Here is a 26,155-nt window from a genome sequence, read left to right as displayed (position 1 = left end):
AAGTGAGAGATACGTGACTCTTCCTTTCACTTAAACACTGCGAGGCCACTGTAGGGTTATTAATTGGCCTAATTTCAATATTGCTGTGTCTCAGAGAATAGGGAGGCCCAATGAGAAGGGGAGAGATAAGGGAACAGCTGGATGGTAGAGCAGTCAGAACACACACAACGTTTATTAAGTTCGTCGTCTTATATGGGCATGTTTGTGACCCCCTCCAAATCAATTACAGTAGTAACACCATAGATCACTGATCATAGATCACCATAACAAATACAATCATGAAAAAGTTTGAAATATTGAGAGAATTACCAAAATGTGACACAGAGACATGAAGTGAGCAAATGCTATTGGAAAAATGGCACTCGTGGGCTTGCTCAACGCAGGGTTGCCACAAACCTTCAATTTGTAAAAAATGCAATATCTGGGAAAGGCAATAAAATGAAGCACAATAAAATGAGGTACGCCTGAAAACAGACTTAACTGTGTATATTCCATTATCAAGATAATATCTTTTCTTTGTTTACTGGTAGCTAATAAGAAGCAACACATAAATAAAATAGGTTAACCATCTAAACAAGTAAACTGTGTTTAATACAGGAAATTAGATTGTTCCCTTAAGTCATAAAATTTTTGTTTAGGGAATTGAATTCATTTGCTAAGGTTGTAAGATGAGCTCACTAGTGAATTAATTTAATCCAGCGTTCTGCACATGGTGTAGATTTTCTTGCTGGTCAGAAAATCTCCAATTCCTGGGTTCGTTTTTCTCAGGCTTATAAGGGTCTAATAAATAAACTGTCACTCTAGCAGCTTTAAATCTAAACAGATTGAAACTTTTATTTTTCCCTAACAGAGTCATAAATGTTTTGAGTTAAATTTGATCCCAATATTCGAGTGATCCAAAAGAAAATCACCATGATTTCTGAACATTACTCTTCCTATCATATAGAAAAGGTTTGGGTGTAACTAAATTGTACAAAATAGATCCATGCTGAACTTGTAAATGGAATCCTATTTCACAGAGTAACAGGGGTACTTGTTATCTGGCAAAGCATCTTGATGTAAAGCCATGTACTGTACCTAATTTTACTGTTCTCATATTTTTAAGATTTTTATATGTAGATTTTTTTGGGGGGGGGGCTGCATCAGGTCTTAGTTGCAGCTCGTGGGCTTCTCTCTAGTTGTGGTGTGTGGGCTCCAGAGCGCACAGGCTCTCTAGTTGCAGCACGCGGGCTCTCCAGCTGTGGTTCACGGGCTCCAGAGCACGTGGGCTCAGTAGTTGCAGTGCGTGAGCTTAGTTGCCCCATGGCATGCTGGACCTTAGTTCCCCGACCAGGGATCGAACCTGCTTCCCCTGTATTGGAAGGCGGATTCTTAACCATTGGACCACCATGGAAGTCCCGATTGTTTGTTATTTTTAAATAGAAACCTGTGTTAATATTGTATTTCATTCTTTCCACCGCTTTCCCTTGTGTAAATAGGCTACAATAATGAGTGGCTACCATGTAAATAACACCTCATCTTGGGGTAACATTTCACAGTTTACACAGAATGTCTCATTTGATTATCAGAATATCTTGTGTGGTGAGTTTTCCTCCCACTTCACAGATGAAGGAACGGAGGCTCTGAGAGATTACGTGACTTGCTGAAGGTAATAAGCCAGTGGGTGACAAAGTCAGGGTGCAGGTCTTCTGTTGCCAAGTCCTGTGTCCTTCCAGTGCACACGATGTCACATTTGGGAATCAAGTTTCTCTCTTTCTCCAGGGAGGCTATATCTGCTGATGCAGTCAATACAAGCACGTGGAAAGCTTTGGACTTCTGGTCACATTTTTGCTATGGCAGAGGCCTGTGCCTCTAGTAGCATGGGTTAAGAAATGACATTTTAACTCTCTGATCTACATTTCTGAAAAACATTTCTTCTTGCAGGGAGACATTTGGGCCATTTCCTGGTTAACATTTGCAACGTGCTGCAGGAAACTCATTAGCTTGAAAGGAACATGATTACAGCAGTCACATTTGGAAACAGAAGGTAAGGCGTTAATTATTAACAAGAGATCACTCCCAAGATACAACACAGAATGATTAACAGAGCTGTTGGGACTGTTAGGACGGAATGAACAGAGCCCTTGGAGCTATCTCTGGAGCAAGAAAAGGCCCACCTCCTGCTCTGAGCAGTCACAGCACCCCAGCCAGAGCCCAGTGGAAAAGAAAAACTTGTTATTCTTATTCAGTTACGATTCTTTCTTATTAAGATGCATTAAGCCATTCCAACACCTACAAGGTGACAGATTCAGGCTTGGTTGAGGCACCAGCATTTGCAATTCAATAAACTCAACCATCTTCACTGAATATGGGTGGGGGGCCAGGCTCAAAGCTACAGTCTTGGGGGCCTGGTGAGGAGCAGGATGCACAGCTACCCCTGGGACTCCAGTCATTCACTGGGGAGAATTGGGATGAGACTCACATCCCCATACTGCAGGCCAGAATGGACCTTGCTGAAGACCCGGGTGCCTTCAGAAAGAGAAGGAACAATATCTGGAGAGCTGGTTGCAGGTGAGGAGCAAAATTAACTAGAGTTTCCAGAGCACCTTCTATAAGCCAAATTTGTTACCGAGTCCAAGCTCGCTCTGCTTGCTGCACGACAGGCCAATAAATCGGAAGACGGGGTGTTGAGGCAAGGAATAGCGACTTTATTCGGAAAGCTAGGCATCTGAGAAGATGGCAGACTAATATCCTAGAGTACCATCTTATCGAGGTATGGATGCCAGTTTCCTTTATAGAAGAGAGAGGGGGAGGAGGTGAGGAAGTGAAGTGAAAAGGCCATTAGTCTTGCAAAATATCTCTTGGCTTGGCCAGCATCAGGGAGGGGATGTGTTAATTTCTTCTTTTCTGCAGCCATTCACAGGTGGGCACAGTCAGAATGTCTCCCTGTGAGCTGAACAAAGGCACTTTAGTTTAACATTCAGGCAGACGGGCAGGGTTCCCCTAGGCATGACATTATTTATGCCAACAGCTATAGACAACATCATTTTAATGATTATAGGAACAAAAAGCAACAGAGAGCAAAGGTTAAATGTAAAAGAAACAGATCCAACATGGAGTCAGATTTTGTTCTTCCCTGTTACACAAGCACTGTGTGAAGTGCTTAGTGTTATTTAATTGAATATTTGTAGCACAGCAACTCTTTGAGTTGGGTTATTGTGTCCATTTCAGAGATCAGCAAACTGAGGCTTGGTGCCCTGGCTTACCCAGAGTCACATGGGTAAGTGGCAGAGCCAGATTCACACTGGGAGGAGGGGCAGGAGGGTGGCTAATTCCAGGCCCCATCCTCCCAACTGCTTTGTTCTCCCTCGGAAGAATAAGGGCATTTGGAATCAGCCCAGGGAATGGTGGGTGGAAACAAGGACATGGAGGGTGAAGTATTCAGGAAGTAGGAATTTAAGAAGAGCCAAGGGAAATTAGAGGTTGCTGTCTCTGAAGAGTCTTATACGTCAGGCTTGGAAGTCTGTGCTTAACTTGGTAAATAACAGGGGGCTTTGAATATCAAACCACCTCTCCTCAGTAAATTGGGATGTATTGGGTTTATCTAGAACCCAAGGATTTTCTAAGAACATTTAACACATAAATAAATATAGAAACAAGAGACTTATTCTCCTATGGTCAGACTGGAAGAATGTAAATTCAGTAACATCAATACCCTGATAATTACCCATAAGCCCTTTCACTTGTCAACAAGTTATGTCATCAACAAGTTAAAACAAAAATGCCACGAAAGGGGACTTCCCTGGTGGTCCAGCAGTAAAAGAATCTGCCTTCTAATACAGGGGATGCAAGTTTGATCCCTGGTCGGGGAACAAAGATCCCACATGCCGTGGGGCAACTAAGTCCCTGCTCCACAACAACTGAGCTCGTGCACCTCAACTAGAGCCCGCGTGCCTCAAACTACAGAGCCCATGCGCTCTGGAGCCCCTGCACCACAACTAGAGAGAGAAAAACCTCATGCCACAACTAGAGAGAAGCCTGAGTGCCGCAATGAAGAGACTGCATGCCGCAACCAAAGATCCCGCATGCCTCAACAAAGATCCCATGTGCAGCAACTAAGACCCGATGCAGCCAAAAAATAAAGAAAAGAGAATGCCACAAAAGGGCAAAGGCAAACACATACTACTGAGAGTAAACAATAACCATCCCAAGCTTTCCAAAATATATCACTTTACACACCAGTAGGCATTTAATTTTTACCTTAAAAGAGCATTTTGGCATGTGTTTTATGATTGTAAAAGTAATACATGCTTATTGCAGAAAACTTGGAAAATATAGAAGAGCAGAAATATGTGTCTGCCTTATTTACCAACACTACCTTCTGGCTCTCCTACTCGGCTGCCCATTCCTCTTTACAAACCACACTCTAGTGTTCTTATAACGTGTGAAGCATTCCCTCAATTACTCTCCAGGATTCTGTTCACACCGATGACCAGTACTGATCACGCTTGTTAGGTCCTCAACTTCCTTCTGTGTCTTTTTCTCTCCCTTCTCCTCTCCCTTTAAAAAGACCGATTTCATGAGTGACCTGAAAGCAGGGACCAAGTTTTATGCACACCCCTCCCTGACCACTTAGCATGGTAGCACTTGAACTTTCCTTTCTCTTTCATTCATTCAACTGTCCTATGTCTAGTGTTTCAAAGTAAGAAATGTCAAAGCGTTGTCTTTAGGTTGGCATTCAAATTAACAGGTATCTCATGGGGGAAGAGAAACTTTAAATACATAAGTGTAAAAGGAACCTGTAAATTGGTTATAAGGAGAGAAATGATCACCTTCACTTGTCAAAACGGGCCCCTCCCAAGGGGCAATAGCTTCAGATGACTTTCTGACTTTTCCCCCCAATCAACATTCATTTACTAAGCACCTACTGAGCACCTTTGAGGTCATATAGGAGATACAAAAATATACAAGATAGGGCACAACCTTTAGCAGCTTCAATCTAACAGAGGGGGGAAAGAACTGTAGGTTAAAAAACTTTCAAATGACGTAAAACATGTTAAGTGGCAGAAGACTGCTAGAATATTCTGGGCATTCAGAGATGCGAGTTCTTCCCTGATTGAGGGGATCAGGCATTTGACCCAGGTCTTGGAGTAGGGACAAGAAATACACACGAGATGTGCGTGTGTGTACGTGTGAGTGTGCCTGGGTGTGGGAGTGAAGGGATTCAAAGCACAAAGTACAGACTGAGCAAAGGCGGGGAACCTAAGAGACCCAGCAGTGTTTAGGGAAGAGATGGGCCAAACTTCACTGAAGCAGAGAGAGTAACAGAAGAAAAAGCTGGAAAGGAAGAGTGTGAGCCCGTGGCTGAGAGCCCAGAATGGCAAACTAGTGTTTGGACTCTATTCCCACTTGTTTGGAACTATTCAGTCATTTAGCAAATGTTTCCTTATCATCTGCTATGTGCTGGGTGCTGGGATAGATACAGTGAGATACGGAAAGAAAATCAAGGCATGGGCCCTTGCTCTTCATGTTGACATTCCATGACGACATAATTTTCTAGAAGTATAAACTCAAAGTGGACTTATTAAGAGCAAAACAAAACTGGCCAAAAGACAACACTAGTGACAAGGAATTTTTTTTTTTTTTTTTTGGTTACTTATTGCTGGGTGACAAACTATCCCAAAAGTTAGTGACTTAAAAATAACACTCACTTGATTACTTACTCACAATCCTGCAGTTTGGGATGGGCTTGGTGGAGACAGCTGGTCTCTTTTCCACACGATGACAGCTGGAGTAGCTTGAATGACTGGGGTCTGGCTGGAACGGCCAACTTGTGTCATATGTCTGGGTCTCAGACCTCACCAAGGGTTGGTGTTGGGCTGCACCCCGCAGGCCTGCAAGCCTTGTAGCTGCCCAGCCTTGAGGCCAAAGAAAGAGCCTGGAGACGGCGGCGGGGACACCAATGGTTTATTGGACAGGGGGATCTTACGCAAAGGGTCCTGGAGCAACACCCCACCATGTGCGGCAGGCACCAGGCAGGACATGCCAGCAGTCTTGCTACTCAGGGGAGAAGGAGGCTACCATTTATAGGCGGAATTGACATCAGGTGGGCTCATTGGTTACCAGGGGCTAATTAAGCCCTATAATTAAGAGGATTGGATAGTCATGTGAGTGAAGCAGGGGCTGGCCGAGCAGGGCATGTACAGAGAGCAAGAGAATAGCCATCCTGAGTGGCTGAACCGTATAGTTGGGTTTCTCAATTCTCCTCCACGTGGCATCTCCATGAGGTTAGCTTAGTCTTCCTTCCAAAATGGAGACTTCAGACATTCTTCTTCATTTCTGGTAGTCTGGCTTCTTACATGGCAGCTGGCTTAACCCAGACTGCAAAAGAGGAAGCTGTTGGGCTCTTAAAGCATAGCCTAGAACTAGCACATGGCACTTCCAGAACATGCTAATGGTTAAAGCAGGTCCCAAAGCCAGCCCAGATCTGAAGGGAGAGATTTACACAAGGACATGAATATCAGGAGGCATGATTCATTGGAGGCCACTGAAGCAACAGTCTACCACAAGTCTTAAAGTCAAAGAATTCAACAGCATCTTCCACAATTTTAATCAACTGAGGGGCATTCAGTGCACAGATGTTTGTAATCTAGAGCATGTAACATGCCTGCCCTGCTCTACCCCTGCCTTTTTGAATGCTGGCAGAATGCAGTCATTTCTCACACCACTTACTGATCACTTACTAGAACTGCGTCAGATTCTAGAATGAACCAACCTTGCGATATAGTTTCAAACAAGCCAACTTCTAGGAAGGAAGAGGGCTCTTAGCTCAGAAGCATCTCACCAGCTCACTCCTGAGCCTGGGTCACTCCCAAGAGCTCCTGGTCAAGTACCCAAGCTTCGAAACAGGAAGAAAGAAACCCCATTCGTATCGGGCTCCAACTGCCCCTTCGGCCACCTCCCACATCCCATCTCTTCTAGGACACACCTCGCCCCTCATCTGTGTTACATGGTCCTGTCTCTGGAGAGCTAGGGCAGAAAAACGGAGCTCCTGGTTCTCAGACCGACATTAAGATCCCTCTGTAGCATGTGTGACCTTCTTGTGTTTTCCATTTTCAATACTGGACATAGTTGTTCCAGGTTTGACCCAAGCACCAAGTTCAGTGGTAGTAACAGGATTTCCGGGAGAAGCTTGGGTAGCAATCTGCTTGGAGGGAAGGTGAGAGGAACTCTGAGAGTTTTCTTGAAACTTTTTATAAGAGTAATGTGACCCTATTTATAACTAGGATTGATCACCAAAAAATTGACATAATAGCCAAGACATGATTAATAAAAATATATATTTAGCTCACAAATTAAATAAAAATGTGTACTTAGTACATACAAAAGCAAAAGTTAACTGAGTCAAACAGAAGAGCAGAAGTGGCGGGTTTTTTAAATTTCTTTTATTTTTTTACATTTCTAACCATCGGTCAATTATTCCATAACAAGGCAGTATCACACGATGACTGAACGTAGGCTCCAGAAGTCAGGGCTTGAATTCCAGCTCCATCAATTACTGGTCATCTTGGGCAAGTTACTCAATTTCCCTGTGCCTTAGTTTTCTCATCTACACAATGAGGGTAGTAACAGTACCTTTCTCACAGTTTGCTGTGAGTATTAAGTAATACTCGCAAAGCGCTTAGAGAGTGCCCAGTAAACTACAAACATTCTTAATATATGTTATTTATTATTACTATTCCACACATTACCATTAACTTGAGGTTTTTCAACACATGTTCATCGATTTTTTTCTCTTTATTAATTCTTGTTTGGAATGATCTTGGAGGCACTGACTGTTGAAGATGATGAGAAGCTAATTATCCCCTTCCACACCAACGTCTTGGTACCTTGGCCAACTTTAAATAGGTCTCGCCAAGAAAAGGCGTTAATAGCAAATGGCAAAGTATCAATAGCAGATTAAAAAAAAAAAGAAACACTTCAGGTAGTAGTTATTCTCCTAAGCCTTAGAAATTAAAGGTAAAATTAAAAATAAAAATTGGTGACAGAGATATCCTTAAGAAGAAAAAAGCTGAGAAATAAGCACTGAATCTACATATACTTTAAATGTTTTAAAGTATGCACCTTCTCATCAAATTTGTGTGGGGAGAAAATGAGACATACAAAAGCTATTTAGAATTTACTTTGGGTGTAATTATACAATTCCACAGTATTATTTTTTTGCCATCAATTGCTCTCCCAACATCCCCTTTTCTTTCATAATCACAAGAAGCAGCAGAAGTATCCAAAGAGTTAAAAGGGGGAATATCAGCCCCCAGCAATGTGTTCACTAGAACCATTTCCCTGCTGCTCTGTGTTTACAGGATTTTATTTGCATAGAAGAACTGCAGGAGCTCTGGATGATAGTGGCTCTGAAAGAAATTGGCAAAGGGACACGTGAGGAAGGGAGTCAGTAAACCTCCTTGCCTCTAGAATGAGTAGACAGTTGTCAAAGGCAAAGCATGAGGATAAACAATCTTCAGATTCTCAGAGGAGGAGGAGTCATTATCCAAATGATGATCTAAACTGGAACTGCCAATATATTTCACCCAACGATCTAAGCTGGAACTGCCAATATATTTCACCCAACGATCTAAGCTGGAACTGCCAATATATTTCACCCAATGATCTCAGCTGGCACTGCCAATATATTTTATGCATAATCCTCTGGGTGTTTTGCCATTTACATCGCATTATGGGTCAATTACAGTTGAAACATCCTTGGCCTGAGTCGTTTTATGGGGGTAACTCCCTGGTGTGCCCGACCGCCTTCTGCATTAACACTGGGAGGGCAGGGAATCTGGGAGAATCTCTCCTGCCCTCGCTCACTCACCAGCTGCCGGCAGAGTTTAGGGTTCCTTTGATCCTCTTCACTCTGGAAGCTGTAGTCCTTCCTTTGTCTTAGATACGGAGAACAGGCTCGAAAAGCTGTTTTGCAAGCCTGAGAGAAATAATATTACCATTTTATTGTCAAAAATATTAGAGAGGGCTTCCCTGGTGGCGCAGTGGTTGAGAATCTGCCTGCCAATGCAGGCGACACGGGTTCGAGCCCTGGTCTGGGAAGATCCCACATGCCACGGAGCAACTGGGCCCGTGAGCCACAACTACTGAGCCTGCGCGTCTGGAGCCTGTGCTCCGCAACAAGAGAGGCCGCGATAGTGAGAAGCCCGCGCACCGCGATGAAGAGTGGCCCCCACTCGCCGCAACTAGAGAAAACCCTCGCACAGAAAAGAAGACCCAACACAGTCAAAAATAAAAATAAATAAATTAATTAAAAATATATATATATTAGAGAGTTTTATAATCCCAAGCAAGGAAAAGTGTTGCACCCAATCTGTGGTCTGGGGGCCACTAAGAGTGAAAGTAACTTCCAGGAAGTTTGAAAACTTGAATCTTAAAGGATTTATGCTTATAAAACGACCATGTCTGTAATTTGGGGCTGGTGGGGAGGGCAAAGCTTTACACTTTACCACAGCCCTTATTGTCTCATCAAAAGTAGTGCTGGATTCCTAAATTCAATCTCAACCTCTCTCTCCCTCTCTCCCTCTCTCTCTCCCCCTCCCTCATGTGTGACCTTAAAGAAGACAGGTGATTTGGTGGAACCTTTGCTCCTGATGGGTTTGAAACACTCACCTGCTCCAAAGCAGCCCTGAGGTTGATCCAACCCTGTTAGGACACATTTTCTCCAAGAATAAAACAAAAGCTTCATAGGAAACTAAGAAGCCAAGGGTGGGAAATCTGTACCAGGTGCAGTGACAAAAGCCAACTTGGTATGAATAAATCTCCTCTGATAGGAGGTGTTGCCCCACGGAGCAAGCAGCACCTCCCTGCCCCCCCCCCATATTAACCTGAGTGTATCTGGCGTTGACAGGTCCTGGGACCGGGCAAGTGGGGCAAGAGCAAATGGAAAATAACACTCCTGCTCAGAGAGAGATTAACCATCGAGGAGGCACCTTCTCCAGGATTCACATGGATACACGGCTGAGTGTCCGAAACCGAACTGGCAGGAACTGAGGGCCTGGCATCTCGACTCGGCAGGGCTGCATTCCAACTCCCTTGAGGAATGGCATTGAGGTTTCATGCGGTTGGTTAGAGTCACGGACTTACCTTGGCAACCTGGGGATTCCTATCCTGTAAATGGGTCAGGAGAGAATCCTGAGTCTGCTTCACCTGACGGGTGAAAAATCTCTTCCATTTCCGTCCAGCAAAGGCAGCCAGTTGCCCAAACAAGACAAAGGCCGAGTATCTCAGGCTGTCATTCTCCTGTGGGTCCCCCGTGAACAAAACAACAAACCTCGGGTCAGTACCAAAAGGCAGCTGCATCAGAGAACAGCACAGCCCTAGCTCCTTGCTGCATGTTACATGTGGGCCATCAGTTCCAGTCTATGGCACTCAGCCAGCCGGGCTCGGGGACAGAGAGGAGACGGGCTGAGTCTTCAGTGAACCTCTTCTTCAGCAGACGAGGGGGTTAGACTGGGGGCTCACTGGTGCTACTCCCAGCTTCCCAGCTTTTTTCTTCATTATTTAACATTTTGGAGATGGATTATATTTACTTGGTTCAAAATTCAAAATAACCAAAAATGTTTATAAAAAAGTAAGTCTCCCTTCCTACACCTCTCCCCCTGCCACCAAAAAATAAAGAAGAAAAAAATGAAATATGTATTACATAGCCCTTTCCCACATTTTTAAACAAATGGATGTGGACCATCCCACTGTTATACACCTTGATTTTTCATCGTTCTCTCTGGGAGCTCTTTCCATGTCAATACGTAAAGGGATCTTTTTTTGGCTGCATCATAATTCATTCGACCCATCCCCTGCTTACTACTTCCAGCATGTTTGCCAGGCCATCTCTCTTTACCCTGGTCTGAGTTTCTCCCACCTGCAGCAGAAATAACAATTCTGTTTCTTTCCTGACGCCCTGCCAGCTCTCCCTGCTTTGGGTCTGATTCATTGGTTTGTCCCTGACTGCAAGTCAGTGGCTTCGGCTCTTCCTCCCTCTCCCAGGGGAGCTGTCTGGTCCGAGTATCTCCCTGCCCCGGTGAGGAGACGGAGGCCCAGGGCATTTCAGTGATTCACCTAGAGTCACACCATCAGGGAACAGCGAATCAGGGTAGCAACCCAGCCTCCTGACTCATGGTGAAGGGATTTTTATATCAATGTCTCTTGATCTTGTCCAGCTCCAAGTGAACCAGAAGGGACTGGTCTGGGACAGGCCTCCTCACCTAGAAATGGAGGTCACAGACACTCAGCAAGAGTGGAGACCACTGATCATCTTCTGAAGTATTTAAAACCATTTTTTAGCACACATGACACGTACAGAAACTGCTTTAGTGTTGCACTTTCTTCACTGTTCTACGTGTGTGTGTGTGTGTGTGTGTTTAATTCAATTCAACCAGCACTTATTGAGACCTAACTCTATCTGAAGCATGACCCTAACGCTGTGAGATGTACAGAGATGTGTAAGGGGGTGCCTGTCCCCCTGGAAGTCTGACAATCATCTGATGGGGCGGAGCCCAGGCGGGCAGTGAAGAGAATTATGACAGGGATACAAACTGTCAGAAACAGCTCCCCATGAGTATTCCCACGTTTCCCCATGACAAGGAGTTTCTGATCAAAAATTACAGTCGACCTGGGTTTAAAAACTACTCGCATGGCAAACAAGCCCTGGCCATTAAGATGGCACCTCCAGAGAGATTTAGAGACACTTACCCGGAGATATCTGCTTATATTCCAGGGAGGTGGAGAGAGACCTTCCTCTCCCAGCCCCAGAGAGGGCTGGTTTACATCCCAGAGCAAAGGCCTCTCTGCCTCTCTGAGCGGGAGGAGAGGCCAGTGTGCCAGCAGCTCCTCTATGTGCTCCAAGTTTTAGAATTTCGAGGTTTCTCTTCCTCCCGTGAGGTGCAGGCACCCCGCTTTCGCTGGGTTACTCCTGGGGAATTAGGTGTGGGGAACTCACGTGAGACGCTCTGAGAGTAAATGCAAGTTCCCTGTCGCTATGTTCCCTGTTCTAAAGGTCTTGTCTTAGTGTGTGTGTGTGTGCATGTGTGTGCGTGTGTGTGTATGTGTGTGTGTGTGTGTGTGTGTGTGTGTGTAACTGGGGTAAGCTAACTGATTAGCTTCTGAGTCTTCGCGTTTTCTGTTATCTGTGCACTTTTTGCCCCACCTGCCTTGTCACCCAGCAGTTAAGAGTGCAGGCCCTGGGCAAAGGGCCTGGCTTCATGTACACTTACTGGCTCTGTGAACCATGGGCAAGTTACCTAACCTTTCTAGGCCTTGGTTTCCTCCTCTATAAAGTGAAGATAACAGAGCCTGCCTCACAGGGTTATTGTGAAGATTAGATGAGACAATCCATGTAAATTGCCCAGCACTGTGCCTGGCACACAGTAAGGGCTCACTAAGCGCAAACTACTCTTATTGTTACATTTATAAGAGAGCACTGAGTACACACGTGCATCACCATCATCAGTGTATATGTACTCACTGCTCTATTACAGTGGAAACTCCTTGCGGAGTGGTGATGAAATCCTACATGTCTTTATACGTCTTCCATAACCCCCAGCACGGTACCAATCTCTCAACAAGATTTCTTAATAAACAGTGAACAATAGAGACCTTGTTTCCTGAGCAACACACAAACCAGGGCTCACATTTGACTTGAAGAACCTGGAATCTTCCTGCATTGTCTCACTTACATCATCTAACAAAGTCCTGGTCCGAAGGGTGATGTCTATGAAGAAGGAGCCCAAGCCTTTCCCCTGGATCTTGCCCAGGATGATGGTCAGGGTCTTCAGGCTCTCGTGGATGACTTCAGAACTCACGGGGTCATACAGTCCATGCACCAGCAGGTCCAGGACAATCATTTTATACTTTCTCACCTGTTACCAAGGTTTGGAAAGCATTAGCAGCACAGGAGTTGGTCCCCCTGAGTTGAAAATTATCTCCACTCCTAATCTTCCAATAACCCGGGACTTGGACTAAGAGGCCATGGCTTTCTTCAGCACCTGCTGCCACAACTCTCAGCAAAGTACAAATGCTTCTGTTAACCCGACCCAAGAGCCCAATTCGGTCTTGGAAGGAAAGCAGTCTGGAGCATGGCCTATGGGTGGGTGAGGCTGGGGAGGGCACGTCAAGGAGGGTGATGGACCTGGACGATCTAGCGATCTGGGTGTATTGGGTACCTTTACAGGGGATAAGGTGAAATGGTCCCTTAAGTTTACAGATGCTGAAGGAAGAGGTGGGGAAAACATCTTTTACTAAACAAGCATTAATTACTAGAAAAATTAAATTCACCGGAGGGTGATGTCCAGCTGTGTGTTAATCCTACCTGCAGCTCTGTTTCCCAAGGCTGATGATACTGAGGTGTGATGACCCTAAGATGACCCCAAATGAGTCATGTGTGCCTTTGTACAATCTCCTTCCCTTGAGTGTGTAAGGAGCCAGTGACTTGCTTGTGGCCTCTCAAACATGACAGTGGTGACGGACGTCATTCCCATGGTTCCCTTACATTATATGAGACTCCATCTAGCAGACAGGAGTGGGAGACACTCTCCCACTGGCCGTGAAGAAGTGAGCTGCCGTGTTGTGAGAGGGTGCCCTCAAGGAGCTGAGGGTGGCCACTCAGCAAGGAAATAGGGACCTTAGTCCTACAACTAGAAGGAAATGAATTCTTCCAACAGCCACATAAGCTTGGACGATGACCCTGAACTTCAGAAAGGAATGCAGTCTGGCCCACACCTTGATGGCAACCTTGCAAGACCTTGAGTAGAGGACGCAGCTAAGTGGTACCTGGACTCCTGACCCAAGGAAACTGTGAGATAATAAACGCCAGGCCCCTGATGTACTACTACACAGCGGTAGACAACTAGTACATGAAGCCCCACATCCCAGTGTTGAGGACTCCAGGCCATGAGGGCTGGCCAAGCGCCCCCTGCCCTTCCTACCTTGTCCGGGGTCTCACAGGCCATAGTTCCCAGGCTTCTCATTGCCATATGATGCTTTTTAACACTGGGGTCCCAGGTTCTCTCTGCCAAGTTGAAAAACACATTCTTCAGAGGCTCCTGCTTCTGGAGCCTCAGTTTCCAAGAGACCTGGGTGTCGAGTCAAAAATGTATTGATTTGGGAGTGTTCAGAGTCACACCCTAGCCATCGCCAACCCTAATCCCTCCCTCTAAAGAAAATCCTGTGTTGCCCGCTCAATTTTAATCCTTATTTCTCCACTTGAAGACATCTGGTTTTTGCTGGGAATATATTAGTTTGATCTACATAATGAAGAATGGATGGAGGAAGAGGAAAGGGGTGGAGAAAAATAATGTAGAGCTAATGTTGAGGTAGGTTTGGGGGCATTATGGAGAGAGGTGTCTAGACAGTTGTGGGTGTGACAGAAATGAGAAAAGGGGGCTTTAGAAGTGTTGATGTTATCTGAGAATAGGGATCCCTTTAAGAGGACAAGGTAAGCTGTGTTCCTCCTGTCTCAGAGTTTCCTTGACCCTTCCCCCTCCCCCAGCCCTTCCCCATTTTTCTGCTCTACTTTGTAGCTAAAGCTTGAAAGACATGTCTATACTTGCTTTCTTCAGCTCCTCTCCTTCATTCTCCCTTGAACCTTCTGCAATCAGGTTGATGGCATCCACACCCGCTCCCCACCCCCTGCCCCCCAGTGTAATTAAATCCCAGGGTCAATTCTCAGAGCTCACTTCACTCAGCCTCTCAGCAGCATTTGACACAATTAGCACATCTACAGGCATTTCAGGGCACCTGAAGGATGTCCTACCTCAGAATGCGAGCATCTGAGCAATTAAGATTAGGAAAAGAAATGCATAAATAATGCAAATTGGAAGTGCTATGTGGCTGAAATCTGTATTTCAAGGACTAAACCCTAATTAAGTGCAAGGCAAGAGATAGGTTTTTAGAGCATTTAACCCCTGATGCTAGGAAGGCCCTGGTGTTCTTCGCATCACAAGACATACCAACATGTCCTGGAGTCAGAACCAAGATCCAAGAACAAACCACTTCCTCACCATCCTTATTAGTGGGTGGGGGCTGGAGAGGAGACCCACAGCCCTATATGGTATTCAGGTGATTACCAAGTCTCATCAGTATTTCTGAATATTCACTGCAGTTCATTGTATATTTTTATCAAGTTCGCAGCAAGCTAAATTCTTCCCAACTCATCTTCTTGTTATCATATAAACATCCTATTCGTGTTAAAAGAGCTGTCATCAAACTTTGTTTCAGGAGAAGGAACCTCAGTAGAAGGAATGGAAGGAACCAAACGAAGGCAGAACAGCAAGCACACAAAGTGGCTGCTGAGCAGGGACATTTGTTCATAATAATTTGTCTCAGACCTTGGAAAAGAAAGATATCACTGATGTCCTTTTCTTCTTGGGCTGGGCAGTGGGGATGGAAAGGGGCTGGTCCAGCATTCTTCTCTGTGTTTGGTCCATGGAACTAAAAAAAGAACAAATCATCATATGAGCCACAAACCCTCTTTGAAGCCTCATCATTAACAAGCATCGTCACACAAAGCCCTGTGCCAGGGTAAGAATGTAAAGAAGCCGCATCCCCGAGGCCTCCTCAGGATGTCACCTTGGTGAGCAGATGGAACAGTCACATCAAAAGATAAAGAGCAACACCAACATCACTAATCAGCAGGGAAACGCAAACCAAAACCACAATGAGGGATCACCTCACACCTCTCAGAGGGCACTGTCGGTCAAAGACTGCAGTGGGTTAGGACTTACTTCTTGAGGAACTGGGTGGTGAGCAATGCTCTTTTTTTTTTTTTTAAATAGATTTTTATTGGAGTATAATTGCTTTACAATGTTGTGTTAGTTGCTGCTGTATAACAAAGTGAATCAGCTATATGTATACATATATCCCCATATCCCCTCCCTCTTTAACCTCCCTCCCATCCTCCCTATCCCACTCCTCTAGGTCATCACAAAGCACTGAGCTAGTCTCGCTGTGCTATGTGGCTGCTTCCCACCAGCCAACTATTTTACATTCGGTAGTGTATACATGTCGATGCTACTCTCACTTCGCCCCAGCTTCGCCCTCCCACCCCATGTCCTCAAGTCCATTTTCTATGTCTACCTCTTTATTCCTGCCCTGCAACTAGGTTCATCAGTACCTTTTTTTTTTTTTTTTTTAGATTCCATATCTGTACGCACTAGCATACGGTATTTGTTTTTCTCTTTCTGACTTACTTCACTCTGTATGACACACTCTAGGTCCATCACCTCACTACAAGTAACTCAATTTCGTTTCTTTATATGGCTGAGTAATATTCCATTATATATATATGTGCCACATCTTCTTTATCCATTCGTTTGTCGATGGACACTTAGGTTGCTTCCATGTCCTGGCTATTGTAAACAATGCTGCAATGAACATTGGGGTACATGCCTCTTTTTGAATTATGGTTTTCTCAGGGTATATGCCCAGTAGTGGGATTGCTGGGTCATATGGTAGTTCTATTTTTAGTTTTTTAAGGACGCTCCATACTGTTCTCCATAGTGGTTGTATCAATTTACATTCCCACTAACAGTGCAGGAGGGTTTCCTTTTCACCACACCCTTTCCAGCATTTATTGTTTCTAGATTTTTTGATAATGGCCATTCTGACAGGCATGAGGAGATACCTCATTGTAGTTTTGACTTGCATTTCTCTAATAATTAGTGATGTTGAGCATCTTTTCATGTGCCTCTTGGCCATCTGTATGTCTTCCTTGGTGAAATGTCTATTTAGGTCTTCCACCCATTTTTTAACTGGATTGTTTGGTTTTTTTGCTATTGAGCTCCATGAGCTGTTTGTATATTTTGGAGATTAATTCTTTGTTGATTCATTTGCAAATATTTTCCCCCATTCTGAGGGTTGTCTTTTTGTCTTGCTTATGGTTTTCTTTGCTGTGCAAAAGCTTTTAAGCTTAATTAAGTCCCATTTATTTATTTTTATTTTTTTTTCTGTTACTCTAGGAGGTGGGTCAAAAAAGATCTTGCTGTGGTTTATGTCAAAGAGTGTTTTTTCCTATGTTTTCTTCTAAGAGTTTTAGAGTGTCTGGTCTTACATTTAAGTCTTTAATCCATTTGGAGTTTACATTTGGGTATGGTGTTAGGTAGTGTTCTAATTTCATTCTTTTACATGTAGCTGTCCAGTTTTCCCAGCACCATTTATTGAAGAGGCTGTCTTTTCTCCATTGCATGTTCTTGCCTCCTTTGTCATAAATTAGGTGCCCATATGTGCATGGGTTTATCTCTGGGCATTCTATCCTGCACCATTGATCTATATTTCTGTTTTTGTGCCAGTACCATACTGTCTTGATTACTGTAGCTTTGTAGTATAGTTCGAAGTCAGGGAGCCTGATTCCTCCAACTCCATTTTTCTTTCTCAAGAGACCCACAAAAAAAAACCCAAAACAATTAAGAAAATGGTCATAGGAACACACATACCAATAATAACCTTGAACGTAAATGGATTAAATGCCCCAAACAAAACAAACTGGCTGAATGGATACAAAAACAAGACCCATATATATGCTGTCTACAAGAGACTCACTTCAGACCTAGGGACACATACAGACTGAGAGTGAAGAGATGAAAAAAGATATTCCATGCAAATGAAAATTAAAAGAAAGCTGGAGTAGCAATATTCATATCAGATAAAATAGACTTTATAATAAAGACTGCTACAAGAGATAAGGAGGGATACTACATAATGATCAAGTGATCAATCCAAGAAGAAGATATAACAATTATAAATGTTTATGCACCCAACATAGGAGCACCTCAATACATAAGGCAAATGCTAACAACCATGAAAGGAGAAATCGACAGTAACACAATAATAGTAGGGGCTTTAACACCCCACTTACACCAATGGACAGTTCATCCAAACAGAAAATAAATAAGGAAACACAAGCTTTAAATGACACAATAGACCAGATAGATCTAACTGATATTTATAGAACATTCTACCCCAAAGTGGCAGAATACACTTTCTTCTCAAGTGCACATGGAACATTCTCCAGGATAGATCACATCTTGGGTCACAAATCAAGCCTCAGAAAATTTAAGAAAATTGAAATCTTATCAAGCATCTTTTCTGACCACAATGCTATGAGATTGGAAATCAATTACAGGAAATAAAACTGTAAAAAACACAAACACATGGAGGCTAAACAGTGTGCTACTAAATAACCAAGAGATCACTGAAGAAATCAAAGAAGAAATTTTTAAAAACATAGAAACAAATGACAATGAAAACCTGACAACCCAAAACCTATGGGACGCAGCAAAAGCAGTTCTAAGAGGGAAGTTTATAGCAATACAATCTCACCTCAAGAAACAAGAAAAATCTCAAATAAATAATCTAATCCTACACTTAAAACAACTAGAGAAAGAAGAACAAAGAAAACCCAAAGTCAGTAGAAGGAAAGAAATTATAAAGATCAGAGCAGAAGTAAATGAAATAGAAATGAAGAAAACAATAGCAAAGATCAATAAAACTAAAAGCTGGTTCTTTGAGAAGATAAACAAAATTGATAAACCCTTAGCCAGACTCATCAAGAAAAAAAGGGAGAGGATGCAAATCAATAGAATTAGAAATGAAAAAGGAGAAATCACAGCTGACACTGCAGAAATACAAAGGATTATAAGAGACTACTACAAACAACTATATGCCAATAAAATGGACAACCACAAAGAAATGGACAAATTCTTGGAAAGGTACAGTTTTCCAAGACTGAACCAGGAAGAATTAGAAAATACAAACAGACCTATCACAAGTAATGAAATTGACTGTAATTAAAAATCTTCCAACAAACAAAAGTCCAGGACCAGATGGCTTCACAGGCAAATTCTATCAGACATTTAGAGAAGAGCTAACACATATCCTTCTCAAACTCTTCCAAAAATTTGCAGAGGGAGAAACACTCCCAAATACATTCTACGAAGCCACCATCACCCTGATGCCAAAACCAGAAAAAGATATCACAAATAAAGAAAATTATAGACCAATATCACTGATGAACATAGATGCAAATCTCCTGAACAAAATACTAGCAAAAAGAATCCAACAACACATTGAAAGGATCATACACCATGATCAAGTGGGATTTATCCCAGGGATGCAAGGATTCTTCAATATATGCAAATCAATCAATGTGATACACCACATTAACAAATTAAGGGAAAAATACTATATGATCATCTCAAAAGATGCAGAAAAAGGCTTTTGACAAAATTCAACACCTATTTATGATAAAAACCCTCCAGAAAATGGGCATAGAGGGAACCTACCTCAACATAATAAAGGCCATATATGACAAACCCACAGCAAGCATCATACTCAATGGTGAAAAACTGAAAGCATTTCCGCTAAGATCAGGAACAAGACAAGGATGTCCACTCTCACCACTATTATTCAACATAGTTTTGGAAGTCCTAGCCACAGCAATCAGAGAAGAAAAAGAAGTAAAAGGAATACAAATTGGAAAAGAAGAAGTAAAACTGTCCCTGTTTGCCGATGACATGATACTATACCTAGAAAATCCTAAAGGTGCCACCAGAAAACTACTAGAACTAATCAATGAATTTGGTAAGGTTGCAGGATACAAAATTAATGCACAGAAATCTCCGGCATTCCTATACACCAACAATGAAAAATCAGAAAGAGAAATTAAGGAAACACTCCCATTTACCACTGCAACAAAAAGAATAAAATACCTAGGAATAAACCTGCCTAAGGAGGCGAAAGACTTGTACTCAGAAAACTATAAAATACTGGTGAAAGAAATCAAAGATGACATAAACAGAGGGAGAAATATACCATGTTCTTGGATTGGAAGAATCAATATTGTGAAAATGACTATACTACCCAAAGAAATCTACAGATTCAATGCAATCCCTGTCAAACTACCAATGACATTCTTCACAGAATTAGAACAAAAAATTTTACAATTCGTATGGAAACACAAAACCCGAATGGCCAGAGCAATGCTGTTTGTTCTTTGTTTACGAGGTATAGAATTTGTAATTTTTCCATGTGTATATATTATTTAAAATATACGTTATAAATAAATACAGCTTGCAAAGTGATTCTGATCTACAGCCTGACTTGAGACCCACTAAAGTAAACCAGTGCATCTCAGACTTTAATGTGCACTTGAATCATCAGAGGAACTTGTTAAAATGCAGGTTCGGACTCAGTGGGTTTCAGGCAGGGGCTCCAGATTCTGCCATTCTTATAAGCTCCCAGGTGACATCAATGCTGCGGGGTCCCATGTTCCACGCTTTGAGGGATGCAAAGTTAGGAGCTCCAAGAGATAAGAGAGGACTGTGGGCTGGAAGAGCTGGTAGAGACATTCCACTGCACGTGGGTGAGCTTTAATGGAGAGGCAGAAGCGTACTTCACACATTGGGATTCTAATGGGATTCTATGTAGTAAGTATCATGGTAGTGGTAGTAATAACAGTTAAAATAGGAGAGTGGTAAAAGATAAGGCTACAGGAAGCAATTAAAGGCCAGCTGTGAAGGACTGACTGCTAAAGAGTTTAGTTTTAATTGTATTTTGTAGATAAGAGTGAACCATTGATTTTTTTTTTTTTTGAGATGAAATCCATGTAACATACAATTAACTATTTTAACAACATTGTGCAACCACCATGTTTATCTGGTCCTAAAACTTTTTCATTACCCCAAAAGAACACCCCATATCCATTAAGAAATCACTCCCCATTCTGCCCTCCCCCCAGTCCCTGGCAGCCATTAATTGGCTCTCTGTCTCTATGGATTACCTATTCTGGATATTTAATATAAATGGGAATCAAATAATATTATGACTTTTGTGTCTGGCTTGTTTCTCTTGGCATGACGTTTTTGAGGTTCATCCGTGTTGTAGCATGTAAGGGTACTTCATTCCCTTTTAGGCCTGGACAATATTTCATTATATGGATAGGCCACATTTGTTTATCCATTCATCTGTTGTTAGACACTTGGGTCGTTTTCACCTCTGGGTATTGTGAATAGAGCTTCTATGAACAATGGTGTACAAGTGTTTGGTATCTGCTTTCAATTCTTTGGGTATATACCCAGGAATGGAATTGCTGGGACATATAGTGATTCTACGTTTAACTTTTTGAGGAACCGCCAAACTGTTTTCCACAGTGGCTGCAACGTGCAAGGGTTCCAGTTTCCCCACCTCACCAACCGTTGTTATTTTCCAGTTTTATTATTATTATTATACATTCAGCCTAGTGGGTGTACAGTGGTATGCCATTACGGGTTTGATTAGCACTTTTTTAATGACTACTGGTGTCTTTTTGTATGTTTGTGATTTGTGTACCTTTTTCAGAGAAATGTCTATTCAAATCCTTTGCCCATTTTTAATTAGGTTGTCTATCTTTTTGTTTTTTTAGTTGTAGAGTTCTTTATATATTCTGGATACTAGACCCTTATCAGATATATGATTTACAAATATTTTTTCCTATTCTGTATGTTGTCTTTTCATTTTCTTGATAATGTTTTTTATGCACAATAGTTTTTGGTTTTGACAAAGTCTAATTTATCTATTATTGTTGTTGTCATTGTTGCTCAGGCTTTTCGTGCTATATCTAAGAATTCACTGCCAACTCCGGTCATGAAGATTTACCCTTATGTTTTCTAAGATTTTTATAGTTTTATCTCTTAGGCTGTTGATCCATTTTGAGTCAATTTTTGTGTATGGTGTGCAGTAGGGGTTCAACTTCATCAGAACCATTGACCTTTATTTGTTTTGGTTTTTAAATTTTTTTTTAGTAGGAGAAATAACAGTGGTTCTCAACCCTAGCTGCATTAGAATCCCCTAAGGAACTTTTAAACATTTTAATGCCCTGTCTATACCCCAGACCAAGTCTACCATCATATCTGGAGGTGGACCTGAGCATCAGTAATTTTTAAAACTCACCAGGTAATTCCAATGGGCAGTCACTGAATAGGGTGACCAGTGACCAATCATCTTGTTTTGTCCCTGTGATATTGTGATTTCTAATAAGAAATATATATTTGGTCTTGGTCCCCATTCCTGGCACAAAACCCTTGGAATTTCCTAAGTGATTAAAGGTATCTTGTATTATATTAATGAAGTGACCCTCGGTCACCTAAGGGTGGGGGCTGACTGCCAGGGGAACCAATCCTGTAATTAGATGGTTGGAAATTTCAGTCTCACCCCCTCTTCTCCTGGGAGGAGAGGAGGGCTAGAGATTGAGTTCAGTACCCAGTGGTGAATGATTTAAGCAATCGTGCCTAGGTAATGAGGCCTCCACAAAAAAACAAAAGGATAGAGAGCTTCCGGATTGGTGACCACATGGAGATTTAGGGACAGTTGTGCACTTGGAGAGGGCATGGAAGCTCCTCGCCCTTTCCCCATGTCTTGCCCTGTGCATCTCTTCCATCTGGCTGTTCCTGAATTACATCCTTTCATAATAAACCAGTGGTTCAGGAAGTAAAATATTCCTCTGAGTTTTATGAGCTGCTCTAGCAAATTAATCAAACCCAAGGACAGGGTTGTGGGAACCTCCAATCTTTAGCATGTTGGTCACAAGCACAGGTGACAACATGGACTTGTGATTGGCCTCTAAAGTATGGGGACTGAGCCCTTAACCTGTGGGATCTGATGCTATTTTCAAGTAGACAGTGTCTGAGTTGAATTGAACTGAACTGTAGGACACCCAGTCAGTATTCACTGAGAACTGGAGCACTGATTGGTGGTGTGCAAAACACACACATTGGAGCTTGGCCCTGAAGGCTTTCCTGGGACATGGGACCTTCAGTGCTAAGACCAGGAAAGTCCTGGGCAAACAATGGCAAGTTGGCCATGCTGATTTTACTGGAGTTTGGAACTTATTTAATGCAAGTTACGGATAGAGCCCAGCCCTGTTAAACAGCCGTGCTTTGGAACATTTGACTCTGTTTGACCTGGATGGTTTCTCCATCATCTCTGTGCCCCTCCCCGCCAGCAGGTTTAGGTCATGCTCTCTTGGTCAGAAGACACTCAAGAGAACCATGAATACGCCTCTTCACCCCAGAGCCGCATTCTCTATTTCTTCTCCATCTCTGGCCAGCAGACCTCCCCTCATCATTGCAATGAGGGAGCCCAACCCACCCCCGATCCCCCAGAAAACTGCACTCCCACTAACTAGCAAGATTTTCTTTGAGCGAAAAGGTGTTCCCATACACTTTACGTTAAGCCAGTGGTTCACACACCCGAGTCCACATCAGAATCACCTGGAGGACTCGTTAAAACACAGATTCCCACACCCAATCCCCAGAGTTTCTGATTCTGTACATCTGAAGCAGGACCCAATAATTTGCATTTGTAACAAGCTCCCAGGTGATGCTGGGATGCTCCTGGTCTGGGGACCACACTTTGAGAAGCAATGCATTGACAGAAAGAAACCAGTATTGCTATGCGATTCCTCTCCAGGACAAGAGGATTTAAAAGTTCACACAGGCAAAAAACATGCTTGGTTGTTTCTTTCTGGGGAATTTCTGGACACAACCTTCTGTATCAATGGAACCTGCCACTCCTCAGGTTGAATGCTCTGGATCAGAGCCGATGGGCGCCGGACAGTGGGTATGGGGAGCTTAGAAGAAGCAAAGTTCCCTCAAGCTGATGGTCACTCACCAAGGGGGGCACAGGCCTCATTTAAAAACAGCTGGTGTCCCTGTTCTGAGGCATAAGAAAATCATGCCTGAAGCTTCGCTCCATTGGGAAGGAAAGCAAACGTGGTTCCCTGTTCTTCACACTGGCCTTCTCTTGCAGCATTAGCACAGCAGCTGAGGGCTTTAGCCAACCAAGGCCACTTCCCCAGGCCTCAGAAGCCAAGCATCCTGCCTTGTCACTTCTTAAAAGGCACATCTAGAATTTAAGGTCATGGAAGGCTCTCAGGCAGAGCAAAGTACATGAGGGTTGAGCGCCCTGCTTGGGAGATTCAGCGTGTGGTTAGAAAAACACAAGGTGGGACTTCCCTGGTGGCACAGTGTTTGAGACTCCGCGCTCCCAATGCAGGGGGCTGGGGTTCGCGATTCCTGGTCGGGGAACTAGTTCCCACATGCATGCCTCAACTAATACCCGGCGCAGCCAAATAAATAAATAAATATAAATAAATAAGAATAGTTTTAATAAAAAAAGAAAGAAAAACACAGGGCTCATCACCTCCCACCTCCTGCCTCCCCAGCACAAGATAAAAACTGTGATCTAGTTCAATCTCGGGTCGTCAGGGCTCATCTCCATCTTTGGGGCAGAGAAAGCAAAGCATTCTTTGGCTGGGCCTCCTACATCAGAATCCCCCAGAGTGCTTGTTATAAGCACCAGGCCGGCTCCATAATTACGGGGTCAGAGTCTCAGGGAGTGGAGGGCCTGTGCACTGCCCGTTTTTACAAGGTGCCTTGTGACGGTACACACACACTGGTGTAGAAGGACCCTCGGAATACTCCAGAGGAAATTAACTACCTCCAGAAGTGGCATACTCCACTCACCTGAGGCCACTGGCAGGAGAGATCCTGGAAGTGGGAGGAGCAGCTGGGGCCAGAGGGCACAAGAGGGGAGAGGTCAGTGTCTTTGCAGAGAACTGGGCATGGAGGGCACATGTTTGTGAAGCACACTGAACTTCTCTTTTGAAATAAAATTAAAATCACATTGAGCTGCACAGGCTATGATTTGTACACTCCTCTTGGATACTATTCTTAAATTAAAAGTCTGCTTAAAGAATAAAACAAAAGTAAAAGTTCATTCGGGGCTGCAGAGCCCCTTACCTGAGCTTTGTGTCTCCTGAGCTTGCAGCCTCTTAAAGGCCTCCCTCCACCCAAGTGCCCTGCTGCCGGCCTCCCTCCTCCTCTCTGGCAAATTAAGTCCTTTTGACCCAACCCAATCAAACAAACCTATTGCAATACAGGAGCTTCCAGAGGAATGTTGTAAACAAACTACGAAGAAACAGAGTATATGGATTCAAAGAATTCTTAGGTGTTCATAACTCCACCTACAAACCCACTCGCCCCCAAACAGTCGTTCTTTGCTGGGAGTGTTGGGTCCTCCTTCCGGCAGGTTGCTCTGGGCTTCCCAGGTGCCTCGTCTAGTGTGACTGAGTCCGGGAGGACACCTGGACACCTAAAGCAAGCTCTGCTTGTAGTTTCATTCATCCCTGCGTACGTTCTTCAACGAATTCTTCCCCCTCTGGGAAGTCCTTCCCTCTGTGCTAATGCCCTGTCCCCGATGGGGACAGTTTCACCATCACTGCGACCCTGCAGTTTGTCTCCATTGCCATGTTGTGGTCCTACCTGGTCTTCCTGAACAGACATGGATTTGGGGTGACTTAGATGAGTTGTGTGCTTTATGCTGACTCCCAGATGCCTTTGCAAATTTAAATCCTTCTGACTCAAAATATTACGTTTATCGTCAATAATCCTTTAACTTATTAAAGCCAAAATCTATATTATGAAGGCCAAAATTACATAATACTTTGCTCTTATCTGTAAAATGAGGGGAAGAAACTGTTAGATGTGTAACAATCCTTCCAACACTGAAGGTATTCATGCTAATAATTATTAGTAGCTACTATTACTGGACACGTGTATACTAGGCACTATACTTAGCATTTTGTGTACACGGCAGGAGAGCCTGTTTAGCTGACCTCTGCTTAACCAACTCGTCAGGTTAACCGTGTTCTGCAGGCCCTCCGCGAACAGTACCAACCAATGCTTGTGGCTGACAGTACCCACTGCTAACTTCTGCTCCACTAGTCATAGGCTTACCAAGCATCAGCTTATGACAGCTGTACTTGTTACTGTAACTGTGAAATTTAAATATTATAGAAACTGATGAAATAGGAGTACACAAAGAAAGGAAGTTGTTTCTGTGAAGGCAAAATTGAATACTCTGGAAGGATTCAACAATGGGAAGCTGCTAAAAATAGCTGCTGTCCAATCAGGATTCGTGTGGACAGAAGTTTGGAAACAGTCTTAATAATCTGGACTGATTTACTGGAATTGGGATGATCTTACAGGAAGTGATTTTACACGCGTCTTCCCAGAAGCCTTTAAAGTCTTACTACATTGACAGAAGCCAAAACTAGAGCTCATAGATGAAGTATTATGCATGTGGCTTG

General features: G+C 43.3%; 1 protein-coding gene across 7 annotated transcripts in view; it reads right to left on the bottom strand.

Moving 5' to 3' along the window:
• Positions 1-1,125: 1,125 nt before the first annotated feature.
• Positions 1,126-26,155, bottom strand: part of MRO (maestro) — a 64,250-nt gene continuing 39,220 nt past the window's right edge. For 3 of the 7 annotated variants that reach the window (XM_082416652.1, XM_082416651.1, XM_082416653.1), the window contains 5 exons: positions 15,363-15,465; positions 13,962-14,108; positions 12,714-12,896; positions 10,126-10,281; positions 1,126-8,959 (listed from right to left, as the gene is read on the bottom strand). In XM_082416652.1, coding sequence (XP_082272778.1) covers positions 8,723-8,959; positions 10,126-10,281; positions 12,714-12,896; positions 13,962-14,108; positions 15,363-15,461 — 822 coding nt within the window. In that variant the 5' untranslated portion in view covers positions 15,462-15,465 and the 3' untranslated portion in view covers positions 1,126-8,722. Of the gene's footprint in view, positions 8,960-10,125; positions 10,282-12,713; positions 12,897-13,961; positions 14,109-15,362; positions 16,660-26,155 lie in introns of those variants that run through there. The other 4 variants (XM_082416654.1, XM_082416650.1, XM_082416656.1 and 1 more) reach the window with 4 other exon arrangements.

This window comes from Balaenoptera physalus (genome assembly GCF_965194825.1).
Source record: "Balaenoptera physalus genome assembly, chromosome: 12".
Classification (NCBI taxonomy): Eukaryota; Metazoa; Chordata; class Mammalia; order Artiodactyla; family Balaenopteridae; genus Balaenoptera; species Balaenoptera physalus.
The sequence above is the reverse complement of the archived record's forward strand: the minus strand, read 5'-3'. Positions and strand labels throughout refer to the sequence as shown.